General features: G+C 64.2%; 2 protein-coding genes across 6 annotated transcripts in view; both read left to right on the top strand.

The window, feature by feature from the left end:
• Positions 1–9,517, top strand: part of SEC16A (SEC16 homolog A, endoplasmic reticulum export factor) — a 32,902-nt gene extending 23,385 nt beyond the window's left edge. For all 4 annotated transcript variants that reach the window (XM_047093878.1, XM_047093877.1, XM_047093879.1 and 1 more), the window contains 9 exons: positions 700–846; positions 2,592–2,672; positions 2,870–2,926; positions 3,065–3,176; positions 3,502–3,639; positions 3,887–3,981; positions 5,070–5,144; positions 7,013–7,090; positions 8,080–9,517. In XM_047093878.1, coding sequence (XP_046949834.1) covers positions 700–846; positions 2,592–2,672; positions 2,870–2,926; positions 3,065–3,176; positions 3,502–3,639; positions 3,887–3,981; positions 5,070–5,144; positions 7,013–7,090; positions 8,080–8,148 — 852 coding nt within the window. In that variant the 3' untranslated portion in view covers positions 8,149–9,517. The remainder of the gene's footprint in view (positions 1–699; positions 847–2,591; positions 2,673–2,869; positions 2,927–3,064; positions 3,177–3,501; positions 3,640–3,886; positions 3,982–5,069; positions 5,145–7,012; positions 7,091–8,079) is intronic.
• Positions 9,518–9,814: 297 nt separating this feature from the next.
• On the top strand, positions 9,815–21,546 carry INPP5E (inositol polyphosphate-5-phosphatase E). Of its 2 annotated transcripts, XM_047093789.1 has the most exons (11): positions 9,815–9,868; positions 10,667–11,676; positions 15,937–16,060; positions 17,290–17,387; positions 17,890–18,014; positions 18,133–18,252; positions 18,464–18,571; positions 19,114–19,275; positions 19,368–19,483; positions 20,021–20,157; positions 20,466–21,546. In XM_047093789.1, exons 2-11 carry the CDS (start codon positions 10,889–10,891, stop codon positions 20,596–20,598), a joined length of 1,911 nt encoding a protein of 636 aa, XP_046949745.1. In that variant the 5' UTR covers positions 9,815–9,868; positions 10,667–10,888; the 3' UTR covers positions 20,599–21,546. The 2 variants fall into 2 exon arrangements, with proteins under 2 accessions (XP_046949745.1, XP_046949746.1); XM_047093790.1 differs by lacking the exon at positions 18,464–18,571.
• The last annotated feature ends 175 nt before the right edge of the window (positions 21,547–21,721 follow it).

Below are 21,721 nucleotides of genomic sequence, written 5' to 3'. Positions count from 1 at the left end.
AAACGCTCGTTTACTAGTGTGGTGTGGGGATCGTTACTTCATGGAGAGAAAGTGGTCGTTTGTAATGAAACTGCATTGCTAACTTTGACTTTTCTAAATTGGAGAGCCCTACCCACTCTCTGCACCTCACTTTCTGCAGTAGAATCCCTAAAAATCTCACTGGTTTCTTGAAATCAAGATACCGTTTTATCAGACGTGTCTGGTGTAAACACCACCTCTGTTTGCTCTCGCCTCAGCGCGGGGGTTGGGGGGGGAACAAACGCTCTCCTACACGCTGTTCCACAGACTTCTGTACAGAGAGCAGGCCTCTGTGGGCATGCGGTCATCGTCTAAACTTCTGTTACACGTTCCTCCACAAGAGTACTCTGTTTTCGTGTAAAACGACAGTTGCTAATTTTGAAAATGGGGTCTTCGCTCAGCGAGAAGTATTTTCTAAACAAATAAGCCTATCTCTTAAAACGCCCCCCGCTCCACTGTGCCCAGTCCCTTCCCTCTTCCTTGCAGCCCGGCAGTGCCCCCTGAGCTCCCGAACCCCCTTCCAGCTCCTGCAGCGCGCCTCGACAGACCGGCTGGCTAGCTGCAGGCTGGGGGGCGGGGGCAGCTGTGTCCCCCACCCCCCCCACTCTGCCCTCCTCACGAGTCATAAGGCCGCTGCTGTGGTGCCCCGGGTGAACCTCCTCCCCTGTTGCCTCGGAACAGGGCCCCTCCGGGACGTCCCAGGACTCCGAGGTCCCTCCGGCGTGGGAGCGTGCTGGCCCCGGAGCCCTGCAGCCGCCTCTCACGTCCACGCCCGAAGGGAAGAGGCCTGCACAGGCGGCCGGGAAAGAGGTCAAGGAGCCTAAGAAGGTAGCACACGGCGCACCTCCGGCGGGGCGGGGGCTCCCACAGGCCCTTCCTCACGCCCCGGCGCTGGGCGCCGGGCTCCAGGCCACCGTTCTTTCGTCACTTGGGCCGCACGGTTTGGGAAGTGTCCTAGGGGCGTGTGAAACGTGAAGCTTCGTGAACGTTCGTGCATCTGTGTCCCCGAACGGGCACGGCCCGAGTGCGGTTGGAGCAGCGCAGCCCTCCCAGAGGCCCCCTGTGTTCACGGCCTGTCACAGCCCAGCCCCCGAGGGTGGCCTCTTCTGACTTCTGTCACCATTGGCTGGTGTTTCCTGTTCTGGGACTTCTTACAAAGGAGACTGATGTTTAAACACCCTTGTGTAGGAACATCGAGGGAGGGTCAGCAGATGCTACAATTGTATTTATCTTTCGTCCTGGGTAATGGACACAGACAGGCTGGTTATGGAAAAGCCACACGAGCGGTTCTGGTCTGTCTGCTGTTGGCGAAAGTGCTCATTTCTCTTGGGGGTCCAGCCTGGGAAGGGGCTGCCGGGCAGCTTGGCCCGGGTGACCCTTCCCGCAGCACAGCCAGGGAGGTGGCGCTCCTTCCGCGCGCCGGGCCGTCCCGCCCACCGAAGCCTCTGCCGGGCTCCGTGCTGCCCCCTGGTGCTTTCAGTTCGCGTCCCTGGGGGGCAAGGGTGCTGAGCACCTTCTTCACACGCCCGTTACTACCTCCGTCGTCGGCTTCGTGGTGCTGGCCTGTGTCTTCTCCTGCTTTTAATCGGGTCCTTTTCCACCGTGGCCACCAGTCCCCTGTTAGATGCACGTGCCCCACATCCTCTTCTACACTGTGGGTCGGGTCCTTACGCTTCGTGTTAGTTAGCTCATGAGGAACGTGTTCTTTTCTCTTTTTTAAAGTAATCACACCCACCGTGGGGCTCGAACTCACAGCTCTGAGACCAAGAGACCGAGAGTCATGCGCTCCACCAACTGACCCAACCAAGTGCCCTTCCCCGCCTTTTTTTAAGTAGATTATCAGTTCTTAACATGGTTCAGTTTATCGGTTTTTTTAAATGGCTGGTATTTTACTGAAACACAAGTGTGATCCAGAGTGTGCCGGAACCGTGAGCTGGGACGTGATGCTTCAGCGAGGCGGGAGCGTGCAGACCCGTGTCGCCCAGAGCGACGGGTTTGAGAGCACACACAGCCGCTGCGGCTCCTTCCTTGTTTGCTTGTTCTAGAAGAAGGGAAGTACGGTACGCGAGGAGTGAAGTCAGCATTCCTGACACCTAAATTCTCTCAGGGCGAGACACGGGGGACTGTTTTGAGGGGGTCCCACGAGGACTTTCCCAGCCTTCTTGCCACTGCTCAGTCAGGGAGGGAAGATGCCAGAGGCTGCCATCAGTTGGCATTAGACAGGAAAAGTTCCAAAAGGCACATTGTTCAGGTTTTTAAATTGTGGTAAGATACACGCAGTGTAAAAGTGACCATTTTAACCCCGTTTTGAGGGCATAGTTTGGGGGCGTCAGGCTCATTCACGCTGTTGTGCCGCCGCCCCCCCCCAATCCGTCCCCAACGTGTCCGTCTTTCCAGACTGCACTCTGTCCCATTGCACACGGGTCCCCCCCCTCCCCCCCCCGCCCTTGTCCGCGGATCCGACTCTGCTCGGACCTCCTGTGAGCGGACCCTTCAGGACTGGGCCTTCCGTGTGGGGCTCCCCTCACCCAGCACCACGTCCTCCAGGGTGTTGTGGTTGTTTCTGTATTTAGAGCAGCGAGTCCTGGTTATTTCGTTGGCTGCCCGGGAAGAAAAGGACGGAGGCTTATCTGCCCGACGACAAGAACAAGTCGGTGAGTGCTGTAGGACATGGGGCCGGCGGGGCCTGTGGCTTCACGTGACGTGGCCGGCGGTGGTTCGCACAGTGCTCCCCGGCTACGGGCACAGCTGGGTGGGCGTCTCCTGAGTGTGCAGCGTCACACGGGGCCGCGCTCCAGGTCTGTTCCGCTGAGTCTCCGGACTTCTCTCTTTATTTTCATGACGGTGGCAGATCGTCTGGGATGAAAAGAAAAACCGATGGGTAGATGTAAATGAGCCAGAGGAGGAGGTGAGTTGGAATTCCTAGCGTCTGCTTGGCGGGAGGAGTGCTCCCTGCCACGTGGCCGTGGGCGCCTGTGAGGCCCCCGTCCGCGCCTGGTGGCCGCGGGTCCATGGGCAGGTCTCTGAAGCGTCTTTCCCTCTGCAGAAGAAGGCTCCGCCCCCACCACCAACCTCCCTCCCCAAGGCTGCACAGGCTGGGCCCCCTGGTCCCGGTGGACCCCCGAGAGCCTCCGTGAACATGTTTTCCAGGAAAGCAGGTAACAGTCGAGGCAGAAATTAGACTCGGAGAACTCGTCTGTGGTACGGGCTCAGGAGAGTTGAGGGGAGGTGGTAGAGTGCGCAGGAGGGATGGCAGCGTCACGGGGTGACCCCGCAGAGAGAGACGCCCGTCTCGGGAGCACGAGGGCCCCCGCTCAGAGGCGGCGCGGCGCTGGCGGCTTCGGGGTGTGTGCGAGACGGGGGGCGTCGCCCCGGGGGAAGCCAGCCCTGCGCCACGTGGGGAGCCGCGACCGGGAGGGGGGGGCCCGGGGGAGCGGGGCCCTGCGGCGCGCTGACCTGGATTTGCCGCTCGCCCTGACGCAGCCGGAGCCCGAGCGCGCTACGTGGACGTCTTAAACCCGGGGGGCCCCCAGCGGAGTGAACCGGCTCTCGCCCCGGCGGAGTTTTTTGCTCCTCTGGCCCCGATGCCGATTCCCACCCACTTGTTCGGACCAAACGCAGGTAGGGGGGATGGGACCTCCTGACCTGTGACCTCCTTTCTGAGAGCCCCCGGCCCTCACCTCCCTTTAAGAAAAATGACCCGGCTGACGTGCGGGGAGCCTGCGGTCCATCCGTGTTTGTTCACGGATCCCGTTCCGGGTCCCCCACAAGTGCACTGCGGGAAACCTTTCCCCTGGAGACTGTTCTAAATGAAACCCCGACGGTGTTGTGGATGGACCGACAGCCTCCCGCACTGTCCCCTTCACAGATGCGGAGGAGGCCCCACCCGCAGAGGGGGCCGGCAGGGAAGGGCGTGCGCCTGCGGGGGGGGCCATCAATCCAGAGCCTGCCTCAGAGCCCCAGGTGAGCCCCCCGCGTGAGCCCCCGGGCGAGTGGTGCCGCGGGGACGGGCGGCGGGGGCAGGGAGGACTTGGCCCGTGCCGCTGCCTGGGGAGGTCGGCCTGCTGTTTGCATCATTCCCATCATGCACCCAGAGAAGACAGTTTCCACAGAAGTCTCTCCCCTGAGCGCCTCTAGAGATGGAGATCGTAACCATGTGGTGCACGTGGTACGGTGGCCTTGGCTTCCTGAACCCACAGTCATAAAGAGACTTTTTTTTTTAATTTTTACAACTTGCATGTGAAATAGGATGGTTGGAGGTGGGCAGAGTGGGTTTCAACCCTGGTTCCCTGTTAATTAGCTACTTAGCATTTATTTTTAAAAGAGAAATTGAGGGGCGCCTGGGTGGCGCAGTCGGTTAAGCGTCCGACTTCAGCCAGGTCACGATCTCGCAGTCCGTTGAGTTCGAGCCCCGCGTCAGGCTCTGGGCTGATGGCTTGGAGCCTGGAGCCTGTTTCCGATTCTGTGTCTCCCTCTCTCTCTGCCCCTCCCCCGTTCATGCTCTGTCTCTCTCTGTCCCAAAAATAAATAAACGTTGAAAAAAAAAAATTTAAAAGAGAAATTGAAAAAACAGGTTTTTTTCTAATGTTTGTTCAGTTTTGAGAGACAGAGTGTGAGCAGGGGAGGGATAGAGAGAGGGAGACACAGAATCCAAAGAGGCTCCAGGCTCTGAGCTGTCAGCACGGAGCCCGACGCGGGTCTGGAACCCACGAACCGCAAGATCGTGACCTGAGCCGAAGTCGGACGCTTCACCGACTGAGCCCCCCGGGCGTCCCAGCTACTTAACGTTTAAAGGATCACGTGACATCTCAAAGCCTCTGTTTCCTGTTCTATGAAACGGAGTAACGAGGGCGCTTGCACACGAGGCCATCAAGGGGCCCACGGCCCGAGTTCCCCAGAGATAGGCTGTCGTGGGACCCGCAGCCGCTCGGAGGGGTGCTTACTCGGAGTGGAGCTGCGTGGGCCGAGGCCAGAGGGGGGTGTCGCGTCGGTCTGCCCCGTGTGAGGGCTTCACGGGAGTGATGGCCACTGCGTTTCTTCTTTCCTGACAGGTGTTAGGTTTGCCAGCGTCGCTCCCCGGCCCTGAGCTCCCACCCGCCCACGAGGACGGTTCCAAGGGAGGAGAGGTAAGCCGCTCCCACGGGACGTACCTGCCCAGACACTGGGCTGGGGACATCGCCCACTTGTACCGTCCAAGCGGCTTCTTCTTTAAATGAGGATGTTGACGAGTAGGAAGAGGCAATCTAGCAGCTCTCTGGAACTTTAAAAGTGTTGTGGTCCCACAGCACAAGCAGCGACCCTTACGTCTGCAGGTTGTGTGGGAGCCGCGTGCAGAGCAGGGTGTGAGCGCACACGCCCCGGGCTCCCCTCACTCGGCACAGCAGCGCCGCGCTCACGCTTCTCTGGCAGCACGAGGGCAGGCCCCCTCCCCCCCAGCTGATGCTTTTCCTTCCAAACGTGTTTTTCGTGTTTCTTGTTTATTTTTGAGGGAGAGAGAGTGCGCAGACGGGGGGCAGAGAGGGAAACACGATCCGAAGCGGGCTCCGGACTCCGAGCCGTCGGCACGGGGCCCGACGCGGGGCTCGAACCCACGAGCTGTGAGATCGCGACCCAAGCCGAAGTCGGACGCTCAGCCGGCCGAGCCGCCCAGGTGCCCCCGTCTTAGTAAAAGCTGTACGTTAGGGGCGCCTGGCTGGCTCAGTCGGTTAAACGGCCGACTCTTGATTTTGGTTCGGGTCACGATCTCACGGTCCGGGAGTCCCGGCCCCGTGTCGGGTCCTGCGCCGACAGAGCCTGCTTGAGATTCTCTCTCCGGCTGCCTCCGCCCCTCCCTGCGCTCTCTCTCTCTCTCAAAACCAGCAAATAAACGTAAACGTTTTTTTAGTTAAAAAAACCCAACTGTCCCTCACAGCAGGAGTTTTAAACTAACTCTGGTGTCTCGCCCCCTTGGCCCGCGTCGATTCTCACGGCATCACAAGGCTCCGCGGGGTGGAACTGGCCGCGTGGAGCAGGCGCGTGTCGATTTCTCATCTGTCCGTGTTGTGTGTGTTCTTGCTGTTTCGCAGCTTTCACGCTGTAGTTCACTGAGTTCATTATCGCGTGAAGTGAGCCAGCATTTTTATCAGGTACCTGTGGCTGGCAGTTCTCACTGAACACGAGTTGAACCGGGTCGCCTCCGCGGTTCCCTTAAGAGCGCTGTGCCGGCCTGCGTCGTGCCCCCGTCACTAACGCAGCCCGCCGCCTCCCCGCCCGCCGCGCGCCACAGGATGCAGTGTTCCTTCCTTCCAGTGTCCTCGGGGGCGGTCTCGGGCCATCCGCCTACACTGGCGACCGGGTCGACCCCAAAACGTTCCTAGGGGACGGATGACTTTTGTGATCTCGTTCTTTCCGGATCGGTTTTTCCAAACGGCCGGCCGCAGGTGTAGCCTCACCGCGTGTGAGGGTGTTTCGGAAGCCCGCCCGGGTCCGGAGAATTTTTGGTTTCTGGTCAAGCGCGGGACGTTTCTGGGCGGCCGGGCAGAGTGAGGCAGCGAGGCTGTCCTCGGCCGGGCGGGCTGGGACACGGGAATACTTAATCTTGTGTGTGGATCGCACGACGGAGCTTTCCGGTTGCCTCGACGAAGGCTTCGTGTGACTTTATTTGCCTATTAAAACACTGGATTCTGTAGCTGGACACTGGAGGTCTGAAGTGGTCAGAAACATCTACTAACTGCTTCAAGGTGCCACTCCCGGGGGCCCCCCGGGGCCGGGCGCTCCCCGCTGCCGCATGTTCTGCCTCGGAAGCATCTCGTGCTGCATGCCGCTCTAATTTTTACGTGCGTTCTGTGAACCACTCAGTAACGCAGTCCAGTGTCACGACAAGCGTCTTCGACTTGCTTCTGTGGCTTTCTTAGAAGTACTGTGAGTGGTCACCCAGCAGTGGCGTCTGTCCACAAGGGAGCGCACACCGCTGTGTGACGTTGCCGCGTTGAGATGAACTCTCTGTGCTTCTCAGGCTCCCAGTGACCACCCCGCAGCAGGGGGCGCCTCCGGGGCAGCCGTGCCCTTCTACAGCCCTGCTCACTTTGCACAGGTAAGTGCCCTGCTGTCTCCTGGGGCACAGGGATCCCCAGCCCGGCGCCCCGCTGTGTCCGCCGACCCTTCTCTCGTCCCTGCCGCTGCTCCTGGCGTGAACGCCCCCACCGTGCTGGGGCCTGCGGTCTCCCGCCGGGTCTCCCGCCGCCACACCTCACCGTGGGTCTCACTCCCTCCGCCAGGCCGGCCTTGGCCACCCTTCACCTGGCAGCCCACGGCCCGCGGTTGGGGAATGCTCTTGAATGTTTCTTTCTATTTCTGTCTCTCTGCCTTCTCGCTCCTCCTTTTCCAGTCTCTTGCCCGTAGGGTGCAGACCGGCTGCCAGCTGGGGGGGAGCTGAGCAGGGAGGGGCCGGGGCCGTGTCTCGACGTTCAGAGTATAAAGCCTCCCATGACCCTGGTCGCCCTCACCGCCTGGGGTGGCCAGGCCTGTTCACTGTCAGCCGGGCGCTCGGCCAGCCTGCCACTCTCTGCTTCGACGTGCCCGCAGACGAGGCCGCCTCTCGGCCTCCTGCCCTGACCTCCAGGACTCCCGTGTCCCAGGTTACCACCTGGCCGTGCGTCTGCTTTTCCGTTTCAAGATCTGGTGGCGGTTTTCCTCTCGTTACCTCCGTCTCGTAGTGTGCGCTTTACAAGAGTTTTTCGATGGCTCACTTCAGCGCGAGTAAATGCCTGCGCTCCGTCCGCTGTCTGTCCCTGGGCGCTCCCCGCAACGCTGCAGTCGCGGGCTGGGCCGCCACCCTCCCCGGGTGCTCTGCCGCGGGGGCCAGCCTCCCTTCTCACCACCTGACGAAACTGCGGACCCCTTCAAAGCGGACGTCTAGGCCTGGTCCCCACTTGGCCAGTCGTCGGGGCTTCCGGAGAACACGCAGCCTGCCTGTTCTGTCGGTGGATATGGTCCCGCAGACCCATCTCCCCGGCGCTGCCGGGGCGCCCCCGGCCTCGGAGGCTGGCGGGTGGAAGTCCGCACTCTTCCTTGTCTTTCCAGGCCTCTGCCGCCTCGGGGGGCTCCAGGATGGGGAGGATCGGCCAGAGGAAGTACCCGGCGTTGAGCTAGAAGGGTCCCCGTCCTGCAGTGGCATCTGGAACCCTCAAATTCTGCTCCACCGCCAACTCGGACGGATCGATGGCCCGCACCTCCCTTCTGTTCCCGCCCGGATGGGGACGCCAGTGACTCCACGCGGTCGTGCTCGGACTCCTTCACGGCCCGTCTCCGCAGCGTTGCCGGGGCTGGGTCCGCGGCCCCTCTGCCGTGCTGGGGGAAGCGAGGGGAGCTTTGGCTCCGTCTCTAGCCGACGGTGACCCGAGGGTAAAACGCTCTTAGTCGTTCGGGAGCGGTGCGCCGAGGGAGGCCGGAGCCATCTTTGCTGCGTGAAAAAACTGAGCCCTTCGGTAACTGGGGTGTCTCGGAAAACCTAACCGTGCTTTACTGCTGCGTCGGGCCCCCCTGGGCCCTGGAGGGCGCCCTGGGGCCTGGCACCGCATCACGGGCTTCAAGGAAACGTGGACTCAGCTGAGTTTTCCAGGGAGGCCCTGGTCGCCCAAGTGCATTTGAGTCTGGCGGCAAAGATGTTCCCAGCTTCGCTTCCTTCTCTGTCCGGGAGGGAGGCTCTGCTCTCCACTCCCCTGGCCGGGCCGAGTTCCACGTGGGACCCGCCCCCCTAACCCACCAGTGCTAAAAACTGGCTGTGACGAATTCCATTCGGGTTTTCTTAGTATGTGAGTAGCCTGGTTAGACTCGTCCCCAGAGAAACTTCTGGACTGCCACGCCCTTTGTAAAATAGTCGATGTACTTCCTCATGACTGGTCCTCAGGGCGCAGAGTTGACACGCGCCCTGACTCTGAGGCTGCTGCCTCCGCTTTTCCCACACCGGGATCTTCAGTGGGTGGGGGGCTGAACCCACAGAGGGAGGCCCCGCCCCCTGGACTCAAAGCTTTAAGGCTTCATCGACTGTTCTTAGAATTATTCACGTTCTTGTTAAGTCTGAAGAGACCGCAGAAAAACATTAAATATTTATAAGAATCATTAGGAAATAATTTCTGTAGGTTCTGCTGGGGACATAGTTGGGTGTCGTGAATCTCAGTGCAGAAAGGGCGTAAATGAGTTAGCACGGGCCTCGGTTTCCCTCGCGGCTCACTGGGTCATGGAGGAAGGGCGCGGAGTGTTTTCCCGTGCGTCACCCAGGGCACGCCCCGATGCGTTGGTTCTGGTCACTTGGAGAGAGGTGGGGCGTGGCACCCGGGGCAGTGGGGGGGCCCTGGGACCCGAGACCTCCCTGGCGCCCTCGGTCTGGCCTGCCCACGCGACCGTTCCCTGCGCGGGCTGCCGGCGACTTTTGATTCAAGAAGCTCCCTCCCAGGCCAGGCGGGAGCTGCTATTTTTACTAAATGCAAATTGGTAAATAAAGTATTTTGCGCTCGCAAAACACTGTCACTTGTTTCCTTTTGTTGGTCGGTTACCTAGGTGGCGGGGTATGGGTGGGGGGCGGAGAGCTCCTCGGTGTTGGGTGGGGGGTGGGCCTGCCGGGAAGCCCCTCCCCCCAGAGCAGCAAGTGAGGCGCGACCCTTGGGCGGGGCGGGGCCGGTGCGGCCCCAGGGGCTGGGGAGCCGCGCGGGTGGAGGGGCCACCGGACTCGGGCGCGCGCGCGCGCTGGGTCCTCCGGCCGCCAGGGGCCGCTGCGGGGACTGCTACGGGGACTGCGCCCGGGACGCCTGTGCGCCCGCTCCCGGGGAGCAGCCGCCGGGCCCGCCGGCCGGGGAGCAGGCGGCGCCGAGAGGTGGGCGCGGGGCGACCCCTGGGCAGGGGCGCGGGGCGACCTCGGGCAGGGCGACACCCGGGCGGGGGCGCCCTGGGGCGGGGTGGCCCTCGGGCGGGGGGGGCGCGGGTCCGGAGCGCGGGGCAGTCCCTGGGCAGGGCCTCCGACGCGAGTCTGGGGCACCGGGGCGACCTCGGGCCGGGTGACCCCCCAGACGGGGGCGCGGGTTCAGGGCGCGGGGTGACCCCCGGGCGGGGCCTGCGACGCGAATCTGGGGCACCGGGGGACCTCGGGCGGGGCGACCCCCAGGCGGGGGCGCGGGGCGCGGCGCGGGGCGACCCCAGGCGGGAAGCGGGGGCGGGGTCAGGCTGCGCGGCTGTCGTTGCCCTGGGGACCCCGCGGCGGCGGCCGCGCCCGCAGACTCAAGTCCTGAGTCAGGGGCCCTTGGCAGCGGCCGGGCCGCAGACCTGCGGAGGGGCCCCTGCCCGGGCGGGGTGTGCCCGCTGAGCGATAGAGTGGGCACCCGGGTGAGCCAGGGCCCAGGGACTCCCATCCGAGGCCGGGCCTGTGAACTGGCCTTTACCTTGGGGCTGCCGTTCTGTGCGGGTCATGTCCCCAGCACCCCACGGAGGACAGCCTCCCCCCCGCCCCCCACCGCAGTATGGTGGCTTCCCGTCCTCGAGGGGCCAGCCTTCACCCACCTCCTAGGAGGAAGCGGCAGTGTAACTGGTGGCTCAGCTGCTGCTGGCCTCTCCCCCTCTGGCCCTGCGGCAGAGCCGGCCTTGGCTGCGGGAGGCTGACGGCACGGTTTTCCTCTAGGCTCCTCCGGGGGACTCCGGGGCTTTGGGGGTCCCCGTCATGCGGCAACTGGCCCTGCCCCTGCCGGACCACCCCAGGCCGCCGCGCGCGCTCTCTCCTCCGTGCCTGCTGGGCGACGTCTGACCACGCATCCCTGACCCTGGGCTCCACCGGCAGCCCCAGCAGGAGCCCTCTCCTGGGTCGGCTGGGTCGCCATCACCCTTGAGAGCTGGCCCCTGGACTATGCCGTCCAAGTTGGCGTGCCTGGGGCATTCAGAGGCATCTCCCCCGCAGCCCACCGCCCAGGGGCATCTGCAGCCCGAAGGCAGAATGCTGAAGGGACAGCTTCCCAACGCAGGCCAAGACCTCGTGCCCCACCCAGGGTCCCTGCCCAGCAACGGCTGTCAGGGCCCCGAGAAGAGCCCCGTGCCCCCTCTGAGCCTTCCAGCGGGTATCGGCAATGAGGACCCACAAGCCAAGGCAAAACCCTTCACCCCAAAGCCACCGACGAGGCCCAGGCTGGAGCGAGCTCTGTCGCTGGACGAGAAGGCGTGGAGGAGGCGGCGCTTTCGAACCAGCCACGAGGACCTGGCCACGCGCAGTGGGACCAGCCCCTCCAGGGGCTCTTTGCAGGACGAGGCCCCCCAGCCCCCCACCCACACCGGCTCCCCACCCTGCCTGAGCACCTCCTTGCAGGAGATCCCCACGTCCCGCAGGGCCCAGGGCAGTACGGGAGGGGGCCCCTCCTCCTGGGGTCACTGTATCTCCGGAATGATCAGCACCTCCCTGGACCTCCTGCACCGGGACGGGGCCTCGGCGGGGAGCACCACCAGGCTGCCCGCCGCGGACCAGAAGGCGGCCTCCAACCCGCCGTGGACCGCAAACCCCACCGGCAAGTCCCGCCTGCAGAGCAGACTGTTCCGGGCCCACAGCAGCCTGGGCCCCGGCCGGCCCCCGAGCCCCCTGGCCTGTGATGCCAAACCCTCCTTCAGCCTCCTGGCACCCATCCGCGCCAAGGACGTCCGAAGCAGGTAGGGCCTCTGGGGGCAGGGGTGGGGGTCATCCACGGCCTTCGTTGTAGCGCTAGAAAGCGCCACAGGAAGGTATTCTCGCGAAACTGAGGCTAGCCCCCTCACCCCCGCCTCCCGGCTCCTTCCCGGAAGGACACCCCTTCTGGAACTTTCCCTGTGTGTTTTAGCACCACCCAGGGGCACGTGTGCCTATAAAGCAGACGGTTCAGATACACAGATCGCCTTCCGCACTGCGCGCCGTATCCTGTTTTCTTTCTCGTTCTCGTTCTGTCCCGGACGGCCTTCTTTGTGAGCACGTGGGGCGGCCCCGTCGTCTGGGCCGCTGCGGGGTTCTAAGACGTAGCCCTGAGCAGTGCTCTCCCTTAACCGCTCTGCTGAGGAGGAACGTTCCGGGGCCCCAGTCAGTGCTGGCCGGAGCGCAGCCGCGAGCCCCCGTGGCCGTGCTCTGGGCTCACGCTGGCCCAGGGGCCACCGCTCAGAGACCGCACTGACCTCGGACGGAGGGTCCCCAGGGCCCCGCTCACTGGCGGCAGGGAGGGTCCCCCGGGCCTGATCGGCTGCACTTTGCTTCCAGGATTGCCCCGATTTCTCTGAGGCTCTGGAATCGTTTGCTGAGCGCCCCGCTGTCCGTCAGCTCCCACCTGCCCCTCCCCGCCCCCCCCCCACCATGGGGGATGCTAGGTTTCTAGGCTTTATGGGGCTTTAATAATTAATCCCTGTTGACTTTCCTGTAGCTTCAAAAGAACCTAACTAGGCGCTTCCCCCAATGTCCTCTCTGCTCAGGACTCTCCCCTGCGTGCCTCTGGCTCCGTTCACCAGACCAGGGGCGCCTGTCCAAACCCGCGAGTCTGGTCTTCTCCCGCGGGCTCGTCACAGGGCCCACGCTGCGGTGCCCAGGCTGCAACTTGAAAAGGCTTTCCCTGCCCCGTCCTGTGGGCTGGGCCAGGCCTCTGCCCCCTACCAGGGCCCGGCAGGTTGTTTGAGGCACACACGGGGCCATGGCCCCCGCGCCACCCACTCCCCATCGTGGCGCCCAAGGCCCCCGGTGCGGCTCTGGCCCTACTTCCCTCTCCAGACGCCTTCCCTCCCATCAGGACCAGTCCTGCTGCACAAGGGCCAGGGGAAGGGGCGGTTGGGATGGTCACTGCAGTGGCGTCCTGGAGTGGCCGTATGAAATGGCCACAAGCCCGAAGCCTTAAAACAACAGAAGTGGAGTTCTGGAGGCCACGCGTCGGAAATGAAGGTGTCACGGGGCCGAGCTCCCTCCGGAGGCTCCCGGGGAGGGTCCTTCCTGCCTCTTCCAGCTCCTGGTGGCCCAGGAGTCTTTCGGCTTGTGGCCGCGTCCCTCCAGCCTCCGCCTCTGTCCTCACACGGTACTCCTCCGTGTCTGCGTCTCTCCTCCTATGGGGCGCTGGTCTAAATCCGGGATGAGCTCACGTTGCCATCCTTAAACTGATGGCATGTGCAGAGACGGTTGCCACATAAGGTCCCACTCGAAGGTTCTGTGGGTCGGGAGGGAGAGGGGGCTGTGGCGAGCCCAGCTGTACAGGACAGAATCTGTACGGGTTTCTGGCGGGCAGCGAGGTGTCTTAGTGCCTTCGCGGTGTCACCGCCCTGTGTCGGCTGCTTGTGACTTATGCGGACGCGCTTGTGACCTAAAATGACAATCACGTCGCAAAATCGGGTCCTCAATTCAGTGTTTTCGGGCAAGCAGCAAACAGGTTGATGGGGACCCCTCACCCCAGTTCTGCCGCCTAAAGGCCCCGTTTCCGGTGGGTTCTAGAACAGGCGTCGGCACACTTTTTCTGTAAGAGTCTCCATCCTGCAGCCGTGCTCATCTCTGCCGTTTAGCAGGGAAACAGACACAGACCATATGTGCACCAGCAGCCGCAGCTGTGTGGCAGTAACACTTTGCATAGAGACACGAAATTGGAATTCTATGTGGTCTGCCCACGTCGCAAAATGACAGGGTTTCTTCCTCTTTTGACAACGTGGAAATGGTTCTTAGCTCGTGGGCTGTCCGTAAACAGGCAGAACCTGGCTGAGGTCGGAGCGTGGCCCGTGTTGGACGGGCCGGGCGATGTGGACGGTGTGGGACGCAGGGCACCCGGGCCACAGGAGCAGCCGAGTGCAGCGGCCGACCCCGGACCCGGGAGGGGATCAGAGCACAGGGCCCCTGGCGTGGCGGCCTTCTGGTCACCCTGCAGACGGGGCCGCTCCGGAGGACATCACGCCCTGTGGCAGGGGAGCGGGGGCCCGGCTGCGGGTGTGAGGGAGGTTGTCCACCCAGTGGGGCGAGTCAGCGGGGGCCTCCCTCCGGGCGTGATCGAATTCCCGTCCTCAGGGCCTGGGGAGGAGGACGTGGGAATCGCTCGTGGGAGCTCCTGAGAACCGCGTTCTGGTTTCAGCGGCCAGCGTGGCTTGGGAGCCCTGCTCTTGACTTGATGCCCTTCAGAGGAATGGGCTCCTGTTTGCAAGACCGAGATGTAAGCTTTTCTTAGCGAGTTGGAGCGAGGGGTCCTTGGGAGCCTGGAAGGTGCTAGTGGTCTGTTACACAGCCGGGCTGGGGTGGTTTCTCAAGGACTCTGCTGAACGGCAGCGTTAAGCCTCGGTGGCAGTGGCGGGGCCCGGGCGGCACGGCCACACGCCTTCCCTGTGCCCGAAGGCGGAGGCGGGCGGGGACAACGTGCCAGGCAGCCTGGAGGGGCGCGTGGGGGGCAGGGGGAGAAGGGCGGAAGCCAGGCTCGGTCTGCCGGAACAGGTGGGGCACCCCAGTGTTCGGAGCGCACCCCCCCTGCAGCCGGGTGCCCCCCGTCCTCCCGCACCACAGCGCCCGGCTGCCGGGCCTTGGCACGTCACCAAAGCCCTCGGCCTCCGTTTGCTCCTGACAGACGGGACCGGGACGGCCCTGCCCGCCGAGACACGAGGAGGGACCGTGGAAGGAACAGCCAGCCGCACCCGAGTGCTGGAAAGAGCACCCTAAAAGAGCCGTCACTCGCACGCGGTCATCGGGGTGACAGCTGATGACGAGTGACGTTCCGGTGGACTGATCTTGGGGTCACTGGGGCGCCCGTGGAGCTTATTGGGATGTGTCTGCCGGGAAACGGGGGTGGAATCTAACCAGCCTCCAAATGACCAATACTCAGGAGACAATGGAGCCGCCCCGGCCCTGGGCGCGCACGGGGGCCAGTGACCGGCTTCTGCAGCGGCTGGATGGCGGGGGGGGGCGGGGGGGGGGGGATGACCGGTGACCAGTGTCTTCGGCCGCTGGATGGCGAGGGGGGGTGACCGGTGACCAGTGTCTTCGGCCGCTGGATGGCGGGGGGGGGGGTGACCGGTGACCAGTGTCTGTGGCGGCTGGAGCGTTAGAAGACCTAGGGGACAAAATGGCCAAACATGGCATGGCCATCGCCTGGGTGCTCATTCTGGGAGCAGTCTGATCTTGGGTTGGGTTGGAAGAAGGTTCTGGAAGGACTCCCAGACAGCTGGAAGGAAGGCGGAGGCAGCAAGAAGAGAAGGGACGCCCTGGTGCCCCTGCGAGGGGCCCGGGGGTGGGGGTGGGGGGCCGGGTCCCCCCACCTGCACAGGGGAGAGCCGCCGGGCCGCTGGGCAAGCGCACGAACGAGTCTCAGGACCTGTTTTGGTGCGGCCTGCCGGCCGGGTGTCCTCACGGCTAAAAAACGAGACCGTGTGGACGTTTCATCTCGCGTGAAAGTCGCGCGACGCTCGGACTCCGACGCTCGTGAGGTTCTGTTGCCGCGTGGCCTGGTCCCCGGGGTCGCTATGCTTGGTGGCACTTTGCAGCCGAGGCAAAGTGCCGTGGGGGCTCCGCACGTGCTGTGCCGGTCAGCTCTTGAAATGGATCCTAACCGTCCGTTGTCGTGAGAGTGGACGTGCCCCCTGCGGCTTTCGGGGCCTCCGGGGCCACGCCGAGGCGGAGGCGAGCCCCTGGCGTGGGACGCGTGTCTCCCCAGGCCGCTCAGACGTCACCTTCAAGTCCTTCGTGTCTGGAGGCGGCAGAAACGTTGAACACGTGCTGCTGTTTATAGAATCGTGAACGGGGGGTTTTCCAAGAGGGCGGTGGACCACAGCGGGGCACCTGTGCCCACCCGCGAGGTCTCCAGGAGCCCAGCTCTGGGACAGCCTCCCGCAAACGGGTTCCGTGTTACGGGGGGCCCGAGGCCGGCAGCGTCCCCCGGAGGGGTGTCCCTGGGCCTGCCCGCTCCGACCCTCGACTTCTTGGTTGCCCTGTCTCCGCAGGAGCTACCTGGAGGGGAGTCTCCTGGCGAGCGGGGCCCTGATGGGGGCGGACGAGCTGGCCCGGTACTTCCCGGACCGCAGCATGGCCCTCTTCGTGGCCACCTGGAACATGCAGGGCCAGAAGGTAAGGGGCCAGCCCGCCCCCGGGGCCTCTGAGCTGCACGCCGTCTGCCTGGCCTCTCCCCAGCACCTGGGTCAAGAGGCCTCTTGCCCGGAGCACCCCTGCCTCCCCCACCTCCCCGCTGCCCGATGGGGGAAAATGCGGTTTTCTTATACATACATGTGTTTAGAATAGTTTTAGATGCACAGCAGCTTTGGGAGGAGGGAACAGAGCCCCTGTCCCCACGCACAGCCTCCCCACTGCCGACACCCCACCGTGGGGCCGCTGTGACCGTCGGTGAGCCTGTGTGACCTGGTCACAGTCACCTTGGGGTCACTCTGGGTTAGGCCCACTCGGCGATTCCTGTGTCGAGACGGCGGCAGAGGCCCTCCCGCCACTCTGCTGGGACAGGCGCTCTGTGTCCTGAGTGCCAGTCGGCCCAGGGCCGGACCGCATGGCCCAGAGGTTTGCACGCTGATCTCTGGGCTTTTGCTTTGGGGACAGCCTCGGACACAGTGCCGGTGGCTTTCTCTCCAGCTCACACCTGCACCCGTGTCTCCCTGGGACTCGTTCGCTCGGTGAGAGCCGTCCTTGGGTTGACAGTCTCCATTCCCCGCATGTGGGGTGCTCTGATGTCTGGGGGCGGGGTGTGGACTTCCTGCACTGTGGATGGTCCTAACGCCCGGTGAGGTGAAGGGGACAGTGGTTGCCACCATGGGGTTTTGAGTGCTTTCTGCAGCCCATGTGTGCCACGGTGTTCGTGATGACAGCACAGAAGGCCCTGCCCCCCCCCCCCCCCCCGCCCACGCAGTGGAACCCGGGCGGACCCTGGGGGCACAGGCACTGGGGAGGAAACCAGGCAGAGCCGCCACCAGGACGAGGTTTGGCTGAGTGACCAGGAGCCCTGGCAACACAGCGCCCCGCATGAGAAGTGGTTCTCCCTCCAGTTGAAGGAGGCGGGTGCCCAGGCTGGTGGCCCTGCTGTCCACGGGGAGCCGCCTGGCCCCTCTGTGGGACAGTGCCCTCGTCCAGGGCCCCAAGGGCTTGAGAGCCGGCCTTCGGGACCACAGCACCTGGCCGGGCTGCACCACATCCCCACCAGTGTGTTTGGGGACAGGGGCCCCATGTGAGGGAGGGGCGCAGACATGGGCGTGGTGGTGACCAGCTGGGGTGGAGGGCAGCCTGCCAGGCCCTTCGGGAGAGGCTGGGTCTCTGTCCCGCAGGAGCCCTCACGAGGTGCTGCTGCTCTGTAGGAGCTGCCCCCGAACCTGGACGAGCTCCTGCTGCCCGCCGAGGCCGACTACGCCCAGGACCTGTATGTCATCGGGGTCCAGGAGGGCTGTTCCGACAGGTAGGGCGCAGCCGGCTGGGGTGAGGCCCTGGTTGCACGAGAGCCACTTCCTTCTCTGTCGGGGGTGCAAGGAACTAGGAGTCGATGAGCTTGCGTTCTTGTTGACATGCAGCTGATCTGGGAGAACGTACGGCCCCCGCTGCGGGACCCCAGGCCCCAGGCCTGACCCCCGAACTGGGTCCTAGGTCTGCAGCGCCCCTGCAGCACCGCCAGAGACCGCCTGGCCAGGGGCGTGCGTGGGCATCCCACCCCTCAGGCAGCTGCGGGAGGCCCGCCTGGCAGGTGCCCCGACCCAGGGGAAGGGGCAGGCGCCGGGTTCCCCGGGACCTGGAGCCTTGGTGAGGGAGCGGGAGAGCGAGGGCCTGGGTCTCCGCCGCCCTTCCCTTGGGCAGGAGCCAGGAGGCGGGGCTCTCTGGGCTGTGGGGGAGGGGTGGTGGGGCTGGGAGGCCCCAGCCCCCTTCCCAGGCTGTCCCGGCTCACCCTCCCCCTCCCCCCACCGCAGGCGGGAGTGGGAGGTGCGCCTGCAGGAGACGCTGGGCCCCCGCTACGTGACGCTGTACTCCACGGCCCACGGGGCACTCTACATGTCCGTGCTCATCCGCAGGGACCTCATCTGGTTCTGCTCAGGTAGGCGGGCCGCTCCGCTTTGCGCCAGCGCCCTGGGACCCCCGCCCGGCCTCTGTGAGGGCAGGTGGACGGGCGTGCGCAGGGGCAGCCGCGTCAGCCCCCCACCCCTGTCCCGCAGAGGTGGAGAGCTCCACGGTGACCACGCGCATCGTGTCTCACATCAAGACCAAGGGAGCCCTGGGCGTCAGCTTCACCTTCTTCGGCACCTCCTTCCTCTTCATCACGTCTCACTTCACCTGTAAGTCCCAGGAGTTAGGACACGCCTCCCCGCATGCCCGCCAGGAGCGCCATCTGTGACGGTGCCCTCCCGTCGGGCCCCCGCCGGGGTACCCTGGGGACCGGGTCGCGCAGACGCCGCGTCTTAGAGCCTGCTGGGGGGCGGTGAGCACACAGCTGTCCTCCGGGTCCAGAAGGCCCGCTGGAGAGGCCCCCGCGCTCTGTTCTTACAGCCGGAGACGGGAAGGTGAGCGAGAGGCTGCTGGACTACAGCAGAACCGTCCAGGGCCTGGCGCTGCCCAGGAGCGTGCCCGACACCAGCCCCTACCGCTCCGACGCCGGTGAGCCCGGGTGGATGCGCTCCTGCCTTGTTCTCTGGGCGGTTTACTCAAAGTAAACTTGGGGAGCTTCCGAGAATCAAGGTTGAAAAAGTCTAGAGAGTCGGTAGCCCGCGGAAACGGCGCTCTGCACGAGGCCTGGCGCTGGGCTCCTCCCGAGCTGTGACCCACCCACCAGGCGGAGCCCCGTGGTGGCCGTGCCTCCCTGCGCCGACAGGCCCTCCTCCTGCCCCCTGGCTGTCTGTCCCTCGGGGATGGAGCCCTGGCGGAGTGGCGAGCGTGGGCAGCGTGGGCTCCTGTGAGCGTGAGGGCGCCCACGCTGTCCCCAGAAGTCTGTCGCTGTTTGAAATGAAAGACGCAACCGTGAACGTGAACCCGAATGTCGGCCCAGAAGCTGCGGGGCACAACCCCCACGGCCAGGGCCGTGTCTGGGGTGTCCCTGCCCGTGGCTGCCGGAGCGGGGACACAGACCAGACCCGTCACTGTCGCCAGAGGGAGGCCAGCACAGGGAGGGCCGGGCTCACGCACTTTCCCGTTTTGGCTAGCGGACGTCACCACCCGGTTCGATGGGGTGTTCTGGTTTGGAGACTTCAACTTCCGTCTGAATGGAGGGCGCGTGGCCGTGGAGGCCATCCTGAAGCAGGACCTGGGGGAGAAGGTGTCTGCCCTGCTCCAGCATGACCAGCTCACCCAGGAGATGAAGAAAGGTGAGGTCCCCGGGAGGAGGCGCGGACACCCCGCCCCCGAGAGGGTGCGGCCCGCCAGGGCCGACGAGAGCCAGGGCCTGTGGCTGTTCCAGGGTCCATCTTCAAAGGCTTCCAGGAGCCGGACATCCATTTCCTCCCCTCGTACAAGTTTGACATTGGAAAGGACTCCTACGACACCACCTCCAAGCAAAGGACCCCCTCCTACACGGTGAGCGCCCCTGGTGTCCCGCCTGACCTCCGGTGCGGCTCTGCGGCCCAGGTTTGGGCCTGCTTGCGCTTCAGAACCACAGGCTAAGGACTGAGGCCGGGTGTGACAGCAGCCCCCACGAGCTGCGGTCAGACACCTCAATGCGGCACCCGTGCCGGGCTAGCGACCGCATCTCTGGGACCTGGCGTTGGGGGCAGCGCCCTCTGAGAAGGGCCCTTCTGAAGGCTAGTCGGTCGGCCCGGGGCTGGGGTACACGCCCCATGCTGTCGCAGATGCAAGCCTTCTGCGGCACGGGCGGAGGGAGCGGCCCGCACCGGACCCGGGGGCTCCAGGCTCGGCCTCCGCGGCCGCAGCACCGCCAGCCCCCCCGCCCCCCGTCTGGGGCCCAGACACCCGCCGGCGCAGCGGGCTTGGGCGAGGGGCTCTGGGAACAGGCTCTGCGGGTGGGATCGGACACGGAGACCGGCACGCGGGCCAAGCCCCGCAAAAAAGCCACGCAGTCTCGGGGCTAACCTTCACGCGGGATCTTTTCTGCAGGATCGGGTCGTGTACAGGAGCCGCCACAAGGGCGATATCTGTCCGGTCAAGTATTCCTCTTGCCCTGGCATCAAGACGTCCGACCACCGCCCCGTGTACGGTCTGTTCCGGGTGAAAGTGAGGCCAGGGAGAGACAAGTCAGTACCCTGCTCACGTGTCCTCGCCCTGGGGGCTGCGGGTGGGCGGCGCTCCTGCCCACTCGGGGGGTGGGGGCGGCATCCCCGCCCCTGGGTGCCCGCCGTCGTCCCGTCGTGTCCTGACCTCCAGCCGCAGTCAGGGTGGCCGCGGGTCTCTTCCTGATGCACCGCAGGGCCCAGCAGGGGCCCGAGGGAGCTCCGCGTTCACGGCGGCTGCACTCCGGTGGCCAGAGGGGACAGGCGTCCGAGACGGCCTCCCAGGAGGCTACTGGCCAGTGCCCTCCTGATGACGCCCCTTTCTTCCGCAGCATCCCCCTTGCTGCTGGCAAGTTTGACCGCGAACTGTACTTGATAGGAATTAAAAGACGCATTTCCAAAGAAATTCAGCAGCAGCAGGTACCAAAGGATCAGCATTCCAGCACAATCTGTACGGTCTCTTGAGGCTTGCCCTGGAGCATTCGCACCCACAACATGGGAGGTCACGTGACCACAGCCCCCCAGAGAAGTCGGAAGAGACTGCGGAATGAAAGATCTCTGGGACGCCGGCTAACCGTTTCTCGAGGCCAACACGCTTCGTCACCAAGAACCTAACAGGAGGCCAGTGAGGCGGTGCTGAGGCACCCGTGTCCCCTGCCCGGCACGGAGCCGGCTGCACTCATTTACAGCATGTCCCCAAGCGCAGGCCCCCAGATGGCCACAGCACACCCACGGCCCCTTAGGCCACCGTGGGTCCTTCCGGTGTCCTTGTCCGCGCGCCCAGAGCCGACGTTGGTGGCGCGCCAGCAGCCCCTCAAATGCAGACCAGGAGGTGCCTTCCCCATCCGAGTCCAGGGGGCCCGTAACCGAATCGAGGGGAGCACTCTGGGTCAGGCAGCTGGGAGCTTCGGTCCCACCAGTGCGCACGAGGACCGAGCAGAGGCCTGGCCGGTCAGGTCAAAGCCAGCCGACTTCCAGGGGGAACGCCGGTCCTGCTGCAACAGGCCAGGGAGGGACGAGGCAGCCTGGCCTGTTGGGGGTCGCCTCTGATCTCGGGCAGCTGGCCTCGCCCTTCCAGCCACGAAACCATCTCCCTCTCCTCCCCTGGTTTTTGGTGACTTGAGAGCATTTGCTTTCGTATTGCCGGCTACAAACAGCATTGACGTAAGTAGTGCGTCTCCTGGCCTGAGAAACTCTGGAAGCTTAGGGTGCCACCACCTTGCCAGTCCGGGCCGGCCCCCTTCCACGTTCCCGCCTGTGTTAGAGGGCTCAGAGCCCAGTGTCGCCCATGATCGCTCTTAAAAACCATAGGCTTTGACTGTGGGAAAACCTAGGGGCATTCACTCTAGTCTTTAAAGTTATTTATTTTTCCGTATTTATATTTTTAAATAAATCCATATATTAAATCTGAAACTCTTTCTGGCCAAAGACTGAGTCCTAGAAAGAGAGCCTCCGTGTGCTCACACCCCATGCTTACGACATTCCCAGAAAACAAGGTTTCAAGTCCAGTTCAAAGGCAGGAAGTTCGGTGTCGACTGTGGCTGTACCGGCATCACCCGCCTCCCTCTGCCCTCTGCCCCCCACCCCG

Source organism: Lynx rufus, unplaced genomic scaffold (genome assembly GCF_022079265.1).
Source record: "Lynx rufus isolate CCGP_SWC_20201006 ecotype Redwood Valley unplaced genomic scaffold, mLynRuf1.p SCAF_36, whole genome shotgun sequence".
NCBI classification, from domain to species: domain Eukaryota; kingdom Metazoa; phylum Chordata; class Mammalia; order Carnivora; family Felidae; genus Lynx; species Lynx rufus.
This window is presented reverse-complemented; position numbering and strand designations above follow the sequence as displayed.